Here is a 12260-nt window from a genome sequence, read left to right on the forward strand (position 1 = left end):
CCTGTGTCATGATGGATCTTCGCATGGAGAGCTTTTATTTCAACCTGGATTTAAGTATCAAGCTGTTTCTTGCCTGTGCGTTTGCTTGGGAGCAACACAGAAATCGCGAAAGATGGAGAAGGACATGGCGTAGGCATTTTTGGCGACACCCCTTTATCGAACTACGTGAGAGCCGTGGAGCTATATGGCGAGCTTAATGCCAACCCGGAAAAATTCCTGGAATATGCAAGGATGTCGCAAGACTCTTTCCGGGATTTGCTTGGTCATGTCCAAGGAGCCATCCAGAGACAGGACACCCAGCTCCGTAGAGCGATTCCACCAGAGGAGCTTCTGCTGGTTACATTAAGGTACGTAACAATTCTAAACAAATGCCAGCCCTAATTTTGGTTGTTCTGACATGTATTCTTTGTATTTTTCTTTATGTCTTTAGCAGAACAACACCATAAATAGAATTGCTTGCAAAAAATGTTTTATTTATTTAATTACAGATTTCTGGCAACCGGAGAGAGTTTATCATCCCTCCACTTCTAATACCGGCTTGGAATTTCCTCCCTGTCCGGAATAGTTGCGGACACCTGCTGGACTTTGTGGAATGTTCTCCTGGACGAGTTTATACCCCTACCCATCGTGGACATGTGGATTGAAATTGCTGAAAAATTCTGGAGTGTATGTGACTTCCCCAACTGTTTGGGAGTGGTGGATGGAAAGCACATCTGCATTATCAAACCAGCCAGAACAGGATCGGAGTACTTCAACTATTAAAAATATTTTTCTGTTGTGCTCATGGCAATAACAGATGCGGACTGTCGCTTCATCGCCATGGACATTGTAGCTTTTGGCCATGGCAACGATTCCCAGGCTTTCAAGAACTCGGATATGGGGCGCTGTGTGTATGGCAAAAATTTTAATTTTCCACGGCCACAATCTCTCCCCAACACTCAAGGTCAAACTGATGCCATTTTTTATGGTTGGGGATAAGGCCTTTCAGATGTGTGAAAATCTACTGAAGCCATATTCCAGTCGGGACTTGAACCACACTAAAAGGATCTTTAACTACAGACTGACCATGGCCCGAAGAACAGTAGAGTGTACCTTTGGGATTCTAGCCTCAAAATGACACATTCTTGCAACAGCCATTAATCTAAAAATGGAGACAGTTGATCAGCTTGTCAAAGCCTGTGTGGTTCTCCACAATTACATAATGGCTAAGGAGCGACCCAACATTGAACTGGATGAACCAGTTGCAAACCCATTGCCAGATTACCAGCATCACCCGCTGAGGTCAACTGCTGAAGTTGGCCACATGCGGAACCAATTTGCTGCCTTTTTTTATTCTGATATTGGACGTGTGGCATGGCAGGACAATATTGTGTAAAATGTCATGTTGGGTTTGGGTCTGTACCACTTATGTTTTAAATGTTACTAATATTTGTTGTTAATAAACTTTATATTTTTGGTATCTTGACCGTGTCTACTATGTATTTCCTCTACAAACCACTTAGGTTGTTAGTGGTAAGGTTGTTGACGTCATTGCATCCTGATTCTGTTCTGCAGTATCTATTGGACGCAGACTGAAGAGACAATGGCTGTTTAATACAAAACAGATCTATACTCATCAAGTGAGGTGTCAGAAATAATGAATTCATGATGCACATATAACAGCCTTATGAATTCACTATTTGTATGACCGCCATTGTCCCTTCACTTTGTGTGAAATAGATTACGTACACATAAGAGAAAATAGAGGTTATACAAGGCAGTTCTGTAATCACCAGGTCAGGTGTCCTAACTAATGAGGTTTTGGACACATGACCTGTTGAGTATAGTTCTGAATTGTATTGCCGCCATTTTCTCTTCAGTCTGCAACACTAGTCACAGACTAAGCAGAAGGAAGAGATCAGAGATTATGGATAAAATACAAGTATAAATTTTTTGGCCCACCTCATATCTCTATACTAAAGACATACAAAACTGCAGTGTTGTACTTGCTAACTACTGGAGCTATGATGTGGACAAAAAATAAAGTGTGGGGCGCAGTTTTTTATTTGGTGCACAGTGTGTGTTGCCAGCGGTGAAATACACAATTAACCAAACATTTTTGGGGGCAAAAAACATTATTATTTATTTTTATAACTAAAAAAAAAAAATTAACTGCACCTGCTTGGGGTAGAGTGCTGGAAACTGGGGGTATGTAGCTGTGAAGCTTGACTCACTGTGGACAACGCAGGGGTGTCAGGAGAAAGGGCAATTAAATTACTGGTGTCTGGCAGATCGGGGATGGGGCTTGACGCATGAGAGGGCTGAGACACACTGGAAGGGTGAGACAAACCTGACATAACAGACACATTGGGAGGTTAGGGGGGAGGAATAGAAATAGTCCACTTTTTTTCCTTTTTGGGATCGGTGCTGAGGTTTTGGGGAGCTTCGGCGGGCTCATTTCTTGCAGCTTGGTCACAGTGGCCAAACTGTCACTGTTTTTGTCCTGCTGCTGCTACTGCATGGTTGCGGTAGGAGTTTGGAAGGCCATGCCAGGGTCCTGCTGCATCGTGGTGGCGGAGCGGAAGGCCATGCCAGGGTCCTGCTGCATCGTGGTGGCGGAGCGGAAGGCCATGCCAGGGTCCTGCTGCATCGTGGTGGCGGGGCGGAAGGGAAAGCCAGGGTCCTGCTGCATCGTGGTGGCGGAGCAGAAGGGAATGTCTGGGTCCTGCCGCATCGTGGTGGCAGAGCAGAAGAGAATTCCAGGGTCCTGGTGCATCGTGGTGGTGGAGCGGAAGGCCAAGCCAGGGTCCTGCTGCTGCATGGTGGTGTCAGTGAAGGAGGTCCAAGGAGGAGCAGCAGTTGTCATGGTGGTGGCAGTAGGCTGTCCTACAGCACATGGCATTTTGGTGGTGCTGTAGTGGTGTCCGGCAGTGCTTGGAATGGAGGTGGCCATGCAGTGGTATGCAGCAGAGGTCGGCATTGAGATCAAGCGTGACAGTGTAGGCACAGCTGGAAATGCCGCCACTGTCTGCTGAAAATACTGACTCAGCTGCATAGACTGCACATAAGCAGCAATGCAGGCCTGCATGACACTAAGCTGGAGATCAGGAGTAAGGTGTTCCAATATGCCCTGTTCAATTTGATTAAAAAAATTATGTGCTGGCCTCTGGAGGTCGGCTTTTACTTGATCAAGGCTTTTGGTGACCTCCTGGATACGTGTACTCATATGGCTAATGGCAGTATCCAGGTGTTCAACCAAAGCCTTGAGTCCTTCGTGAAAAACCGAGCTCAAGTGCAAAAACTCGGGCATGAGTGACCTGTCCGATGCCCTCGGCCACTGCACTTTACGGCCGGCGCTTAGTCAGTGCTGGAAGCTGAAGGCGAGGGACCTGACCAGACACCGGGAATGTAAGTATGTAGTGTTTGTTTTTTTACATTTACAACGGTAACCAGGGTAAACATCGGGTTACTAAGCGCGGCCCTGCGCTTAGTAACCCGATGTTTACCCTGGTTACCTGGGGACTTCAGGATCGTTGGTCGCTGGAGAGCTGTCTGTGTGATAGCTCTCCAGCGACCAAACAGCGACGCTGCAGCGATCGACATCGTTGTCGGTATCGCTGCAGCGTCGCTTAGAGTGACAGTACCTTAAGAGATGCCCTTAATCTGGTTGACTGGGACAATGTCCTCACAAATAAGAATACAGATAATAAATGGGAAATGTTTAAGAACATCCTAAATAGGCACTGTAAGCAGTTTATACCTTGTGGGAACAAAAGAACAAGAAATAGGAAATACCAATGTGGCTAAAAGTAAGAGAGGCAATTAACAGTAAAAAGAAAGCATTTAAACTACTAAAGCAGGATGGCACTGTTGAAGTTCTAAAAAACTATATGAAGAAAAATACTTTATCTAAAAAACTAATGAAAGCTTCCCAAAAGGAAACAGAGAAGCACATTGCTAAGGAGAGTAAAACTAATCCCAAACTGTTCTTCAACTATATCAATAATAAAAGAATCAAATTGTGAGGAAAGAATGGTTGAAGATGATGAGGAAAAAGCTAATATATTAAATACCTTCTTCTCCACGATGTTCATGGTGGAAAATAAAATCCTAAGTGAAATGCCTAGAGACAAAGAAAACCCTATATTAAGGGTCACCAATCTAACCCAAGAAAAGGTGCGAAACCGGCCAAATAAGATTAAAATAGATAAATCTCCGGGTCCGGATGGCATACACCCACGAGTACTAAGAGAACTAAGTAATGTAATAGACAAGCCATTATTTCTTATATTTAAGAACTCTATAGCGACGGGGTCTATTCCGCAGGGCTGGCGCATAGCATATGTGGTACGAATATTCAAATAGGCTCTGAAAGTGAACCTGGAAATTATTGGCCAGTAAACCTAACCTCTATTGTTGGTAAAATATTTGAAGGGTTTCTGAGGGATGTTATTCTGGATTATGTCAATGAGAATAACTGTTTAACTCCATATCAGCATGGGTTTATGAGAAATTGCTCCTGTCAAACTTATCTAATCAGTTTTTTTTTAAGAGGTAAGCTATAGGCTGGACAACGGTGAGTCATTGGACGTGGTATATCTTGATTTTTCCAAAGCGTCTGATACCATGCCACACAAGAGGTTGGTACACAGATTGAGAATGCTGGGTCTGGGGGAAAATATGTGTAAATGGGTAAGTAACTGGTTTAGTGATAGAAAGCAGAAGGTGGTTATAAATGGTATAGTCTCTAACTGGGTCGCTGTGAAAAGTGGGGTACCGCAGGAGTCGGTGTTGGGACCTATTCTCTTCATCATATTTATTAAAGATCTGGTAGAAGGGTTACACAGTAAAATATCGATATTTGCAGATGATACAAAACTATGTAAAGCAGTAAATACAAGAGATGATAGTATACTACTACAGATGAATCTGGATAAGTTGGAAACTGGGGCTGAAAGGTGGCAGATGAGGTTTAACAATGATAAATGTAAGGTTATACACATGGGAAGAAGGAATCAATATCACCATTACACACTGAACGGGAAACCACTGGATAAATCTGACAGGGAGAAGGACTTGGGGATCCTAGTTAATGATAAACTTACCTGGAGCAGCCAGTGCCAGGCAGCTGCTGCCAAGGCAAACAGGATCATGGGGTGCATTAAAAGAGGTCTGGATACACATGATGAGAGCATTATACTGCCTCTATACAAATCTCTCGTTAGACCGCACATGGAGTACTGTGTACAGTTTTTGGCACTGGTGCTCTAGAAGAATATAATTGAACTAGAACGAGTACAAAGGAGGGCAACAAAATTAATAAATGGGATTGGGGAACTACAATACAAATAGAGATTTGCAAAGTTAGGATTATTTAGTCTAGAAAAAACACATATACTGTATCTATATATATAATTGTCTAAGGGTTTTTCCGTCTGTCTGTCTTTCTGTCTGTCTGTCTGTCTTTCTGTCTGTCTGTCTGTCCTGGAAATCCCGCGTCTCTGATTGGCAGCAACGGGCACAGCGACAATGATGTCATAAAGGACGTAGACATCCCGCGTCTCTGATTGGTTGAGGCCGCCAGGCCTCGACCAATCAGCAACGGGCACAGCGACGATGCTGATTGGTCGAGGCCTCCAGGCCTCGACCAATCAGCAACGGGCACAGCGACGATGATGTCATAAAGGACGTAGAAATCCCATGTTTCTGATTCAGCGACGGGCACAGTATCGACGTAGATGTCATAATGGTTGCCATGGCGACGATGATGTCATAAAGGTTGCCTCGATCAATCAGCGACGGACACAGTCTGCCGTGAATTCTGGAATCATCATTGTCCATATACTACGGGGACATGCATACTCTAGAATACCCGATGCGTTAGAATCGGGCCACAATCTAGTAAGTATATAAGGGGACAATTCAAATATCTCTCCGAGGATCTGTTTGTACCAAGGAATGTGACAGTCACAAGGGGGCATTCTCTGCGTCTGGAGGAGAGAAGGTTTTTCCACTAACATAGAAGAGGATTCTTTACTGTTAGGGCAGTGAGAATCTGGAATTACCTGCCTGAGGAGGTGGTGATGGCGAACTCAGTCGAATGGTTCAAGAGAGGCCTGGATGTCTTCCTGGAGCGTAACAATATTGTATCTTAGGTTCTTTAGAAGGATGTAGATCTGGGGATTTATTCTGACAGAATATAGGCTGAATTGGATGGACAAATGTCTTTTTTTCGGCCTTGCTAACTATGTTACTATGTTCGTTTAATTAAGATTATTAAAGGAATCTGTGTCATTCTTTAAATTAAAGGACTTTATTCTGGGAGTCTGTGTTTTCATAAAATGTCACTATGAGGTTAGTAATGGGGGCATCTCCATTGCTAACTTCGGGGCTTGATGTCACCTGACAATGCCTCCTCCATGTTTCATGGTAGGGACAGTGCTCTTTTCTTGATGTGCTTCATTTTTTTGTCTGTGAACATAGAGCTGATGTGCCTTGCTACGATGGATAGTGCGATCTGACACTGATGTTCCTTGAGCTTGAAGTTCACCTTTAATCTGTTTAGAAGTTGGAGATGGTCTTACAACTTTTACCTTTAGCATGTTTGTCTATAGTTTTCTTTACAATCTCCTGAAACAACTCTTTCCTTCGCTTCCTCTGGTCCATGTTGAGTGTGATACACACCATGTGACCACACAGCACAGTGAGTATCTGTAGCCCTATATACAGGCCCACTTACTGATTCCACGATTGTAGACACCTGTGATGCTAGTTAGTGGACACACATTGATTTAACATGCCCCTTTTGTCACATTATTTTCAAGGGTACCATCATTTCTGTCCAGGCCTATTTCATGAGTTTTCTGTTTTTCTTTAATTCTGTGGAAGCATGCTTTAAATCAATGTCTGACTTTCATTTGTTCATTTTCATAGATCTTTTATTTATTATTACTTTTGTCAGATTCCAGTTATTTCTGTCACCAATGTGGATTTTTCTGTCATTAAACGAGGGGTACCAACAATTTTGATCACGTGTGTAATTGATCCCTTGACACTTACGTGGTGCCTTGCATATTTTATTTTTGTTTTCATTGATATGTTTTTATCTTCTTGCTTTGTTCCACAGCTATATATGTATTTATAGTAACAAAACAGATGCCTCAGTGTGTATACTATATATACGGCTTCACTTTGCTGGAATAGCTCTAGCTGTGAGAGCTGTTCTGGATTATACAGGAGAATATTCCAGATATTTCCACACAACAAAAAATTGTAGAAAGTGTTTGATGTGCTATATAAAACTGGCCATGCTTTGATTTTCTGGCCTCTATAATTGCTTCCTCATGACAAATAGGTCACTTGTTAACTTTAACAGGGCTAAAATTCAGACACACATAATTTGCCATCTGATCTGTATTACATTGGCCATAAGGAGAGTAAGCAATGTATGTAGGTGGTAGTAGACATAATAATTCTGGGCAAGACAAACATCCATAACTGACTTTTTACAGACACTGTAATCATTTTTCATCAGGTGGATTATGGGATTGCAGCAAATTTATAGGATTAAAGGGATAGAAAACAGTATCTTTGTTTGTCAACCAAGGTTTGATTGACAAGTTTTGATCTTTTGCCTTTGTCTCTGTATCGGAGTAAATCTGCAGTGAATGTGTGCCATGTATTGTAAAGGAAATATTATTAGTATCACTAACACCTGTGACTCAGATTCAGGCTATTGAAGCCATTCTTTTCATTTATCTCAATTCCTGTCATTAATACAAACTGACAGCATAATTATATTCTGCTTTTACAAAATGTTTATTTTAATTTTACCTTTTTTTTTTTAAAACAAAAACCTAAAGAAATGAACCGGAATATAAGTTGGTGTGCATGTAGCATGTAGGCGCATGTTCACACTGGCCACTAAACAGACAACTAGTTATTATGTTAGTTTATTACAAAGACATAGCACTGGATAATATTTAGGAACTTGAAGGGAACCTGCCACCATGAAAATGCAGTCCAGTCTGCAAGCACCATGTTATAGAGCTGGAGGAGCTGAGCCAATTGATTATGTATAGTTTTGTGAGAGAAGATTCAGTATAACCTGTGTTTTAATCATCTAAATCTCTGGTCGTTCTGGGATTTTTGGTCCAGTGGTTGGTCCTATCAGTGACTGACAGCTTTCTTTGTATAAGTATATGTGGCACCCCTAAGGGTCCAGTCACCACAGAGGTACTACACCCTCACCCAGAGGTGTGGTATCCCACTCTCAGGTAAGGAGGGGGGGCACTATCCAGGACTCTAACACACCCAACACACACCATTTCAGTTGGGGCACCTCGGTGTACCCTTAGGGAGGATGGCCTCATCTCAGGCTGGATAGGAATGGGTGGTAGGAGTAGGTGGGGTAGGTAGGAAAAAGGGGAGGGCTTAGAAGGTGGGAGGACAGTGTGTGCTACAGCAGTTGGTCCTAGGAGACCAAAGTGAGAGGAGTGAATAATGAAGCTGAGGAGAGAAGTGTGAGGGAGAGACCGAAGAAAGCTCCCGGGAGGACAGAAGGGGTCCTAGGAGCATGGGAAGTGCAGAAGCCACTCATGAGTCCCGTATCCATGCCGACCTTAGTCGGGTGGAGGGACCAGGTCACAGTTAGGGGACCAGCCCCAACTGAATGGAAATCTTCAAGTTCGGCTAAGAAACCGGAGGTTGTGGCATCTGTAGGAGTCACAGCCAGATTCACCCATAACTCGTCAAAAAGGCAGCTGGATAGAATCCAGGGGACTCAGAGGACCTCACCCGATCAGGTTCGTGGCTGCTGGCTTGGGACACTGTGGGTGGGATGCTGGGCAGGAGAAGTGGAAGCCAGAGTAGTGAGACGGCCAGAGAAAGGCATAAGAAAAGAGTCCTGGAAAGGTGCACCGCAATTTACCTGGGAGTTTGCTGGACCACTGACCTGGAGAACACAGCATCCTGCTGGCGTTTGTGGACTGGAGAACTGTAAGTAAAAGTGGAAGCTGCACTTTGCTGTGTCCTTTGAGCTATTCCTGCGTCACCTGCCCGGCATAACCACAAACGCCATCTTAACACTTAACCCTACAACTGCCCTGGGGCTAACTATACCCATGGAGAGCTGCACCATCTTTGCTGCGCCACCATCGCCCCAGCGGATCTGATTGCAGCATTAGCCACCATATCATTGCCGAACACCACGGGTGGTGTCACAAACCATTTCTCAAATCCATTATAAAGTTTTTTTTTACCTTTTATTTCATCATTTTACATGGATGCCCAGGGCCACGGACCAGGTCACTGCTGCCGTGACCTTCCCCTTTAAGAACTGCCGTGTCAGACATGGTACCGAGTACCCCACGGCCCTGGCGGGTGCTCCATATACATACAGAGATAGCTGTCAATCACTGATAGGACCGACCACTGGACCAAAAATCCCAGAACGAGCAGAGGCTTAAATGAATAACACACAGGTTATGCTGAATCTTTTCTCACAAAACTTTATATTGATCTACTCCACTCTCTCTGCTTTATAACAGGATGCCTGCAGATTGGACTGCAATTTTATGATGACATTCTTTTTTAAAAGATTGTCTGCTTTGCTTAACCTAATAGGGTATAGAAAATGATCTGTCCAGATGTTCTACTGTTAACTAGATCAAAGGCTTGTACCATAAAGGATGTTTCCATCTCTTGGATCCAATTGGTTTAAGCAATTTATTTCATTGAGAAGTGTAAGGCTTTATTTTCACTGAAAGAAGTGAGAATACACTTTCCATTTTCCATGCGATGACTGATTCCCCTCAGCTTATCATTGGATAAAGGGAAGCTAAATGTCATTTGAAGAGACAACTTAAACAGTGACTTATGTATAATACATAAATTGAATATAGAGCAATTTAATGTGCTTTTGAATGCTTATATTTGCTAGTTTTTTTTAACAACTTTCTATAGAACACTTTTCACATTAAATTCTTCCATTCTCTATCTGTAGTTTTCAGTTGTCTCTGAGTTAGTTATTGCTCTCTTATCTCTATATACCTCTCTCCCAGCAGCCAGCGGCACCATGAATGAGCAGTGTAGCTGTGAATACAGCTCAAGTTGAGATAAATAAGCCTTTCTAGAAAGCATTTTGCACCATCTTACTTAACGTCTCTCTGCTACCCGCATATCCTCCCCTCTCTACCTATTCAAATAATATCTTGCTTTGAGAAATATGGATTTAATTTTTTTTAGCAGGATAAATGAGTTCAGCAAAAGTGAAAGAAATGGCACATAAGTTGAGATATAAAAAAAATATTGTGGTATTGACTTATGCTAAGTCTAATGAAATAACCATTTAAGGGAAGTTAGATGTCATTTTCTAAATTTGGGTTCACGTCAAGTTCTGATCTAAAATATAAAACTTTAGACTCTATTTAACCTTCTTTCAAGCAGTTTACACATTTTTAGCTGTATACAATAGCATGGTAGACTAAATAAGGTAAAAATGTTCATGTTTTGTACGCTTATATTTTAGAGGTTTACCTGATTGAAATTAATGGCTCTATCTAATGAACGTCTGATTACCTTTTTATTTATGTATTTACATGAAGCCCGAGATACAGTGCTGAGAGAGAACTAGGACATGGGGGACCAGCCTAAGATATCATGTCATGATTGCTGACTTGCTTAATATTTTCAAGTTTTATGCATATTGTATTGTGGCTGGGTTAGCCAAAATTTTATCATTTAACTTCAGGCTTATTTGTTGCTTTTATATTTTTCCTTAAAATTTCATATTTGAACAGATACTCACTAATTCAATTTTAGGTATAGTTCCTCTAATTTTTGCTGACAAATATCTGGCTGAATTTTGCAGCACACTACTATTGCTACTAATATTACTGACAATGTGCAATCTATGTTATTGCTATATTTTTTTACAATGTTTTTTGTTTTTTCTTTTTCATTTCTAGGCGGAAAGAGTAATGTCCATGTTGTACTACACTCTGATTATAGCATTTCTGATCGGCATACAGGCTGCACCAAAGACTAAGGACCATGCCCCTGCCGGCTCATCAGCAAAACATCGTATTCAGCATCATCACACTCATCGAACGAAGTCGCTTCACCGACATCATGGAAGAATAGAAACAAATGAACCTGCTTCTTCTCACAATATTACAGTTGACCCTAAACTTTTCAGAAAGAGGAAATTTCGTTCTCCAAGGGTTTTATTTAGTACCCAACCTCCGCCGTTGTCGGAGGACCTACGAAACTTGGAATATTTAGATGATGAGGAATCGCTCAATAAAACTATCAGAGCTAAAAGAACGGTGCATCCAGTGCTTCATCGTGGGGAGTATTCTGTATGCGATAGCGTCAGTATGTGGGTTGGTGAAAAAACCACTGCCACTGACATCAAGGGCAAGGAAGTAACTGTGTTGGGGGAAGTCAATATTAATAATAACGTTTTTAAGCAGTACTTTTTTGAAACCAGGTGTAGAGATCCAAAGCCAGTTTCAAGTGGATGTCGAGGTATTGATTCAAAGCATTGGAACTCCTATTGCACCACTACGCATACATTTGTCAAAGCTTTGACAATGGAAGGGAAGCAAGCAGCGTGGAGGTTCATTCGGATAGATACAGCTTGTGTCTGTGTACTCAGCAGGAAGGGCCGACCATAAGTAGACACTTCTTGCTGTTCCATCCTCTCCCCACCCCTACCTCAGCCTGTAAATTATTTTAAATTATATGGACTGCATGATATATTTAAAATTTTTACTGTAAAAAAAAGAGACTATTTATTAAATACTTTTCAAAATGGGTTGGTTTATTTTTTTTATGCTTTACTTTTCTGGTAATAACATTTTGAACTTTACCCCTTTTAATTTACAAATTTGAAATAATAATTAAAAAAAAACTAAAAAGTATGCCACAACGATTTATAAGAAGTTGTTGGTTTTTTTCTTATAATCCATTTGACAAAAATAAATCATTTGCCTTGATGTTCCTCACTGATTGCAGAAAATGTATGAATGTTGTCAGATTTCGTTTCTAGAAAAAATGGACTTCGTAAGCGATAATTGAAAACACCAATAGGTTTGAGGAAACAGGCTGACATGCTATAAAAAAAATAAATATTATATATCCTGCATTTATATGTTATTTTTATTTATATTTTTTTTCGCCTAGCATGTTTAAATTTGAAACACAACAATGTTTCAGAGTAAACATACATTGAAAAGCAGGCAGGAGACTACGGTGTTTTAGCTGATTAATTCAATGCG

The 12260-nt window shown here is 41.6% G+C and overlaps 1 protein-coding gene across 8 annotated transcripts in view; it reads left to right on the top strand.

The window, feature by feature from the left end:
• Positions 1-11924, top strand: part of NGF (nerve growth factor) — a 180064-nt gene extending 168140 nt beyond the window's left edge. For all 8 annotated transcript variants that reach the window (XM_069756147.1, XM_069756146.1, XM_069756149.1 and 5 more), the window contains one exon: positions 10947-11924. In XM_069756147.1, coding sequence (XP_069612248.1) covers positions 10947-11657 — 711 coding nt within the window. In that variant the 3' untranslated portion in view covers positions 11658-11924. The remainder of the gene's footprint in view (positions 1-10946) is intronic.
• The last annotated feature ends 336 nt before the right edge of the window (positions 11925-12260 follow it).

This window comes from Ranitomeya imitator, chromosome 3, assembly GCF_032444005.1.
Source record: "Ranitomeya imitator isolate aRanImi1 chromosome 3, aRanImi1.pri, whole genome shotgun sequence".
NCBI lineage: Eukaryota > Metazoa > Chordata > Amphibia > Anura > Dendrobatidae > Ranitomeya > Ranitomeya imitator.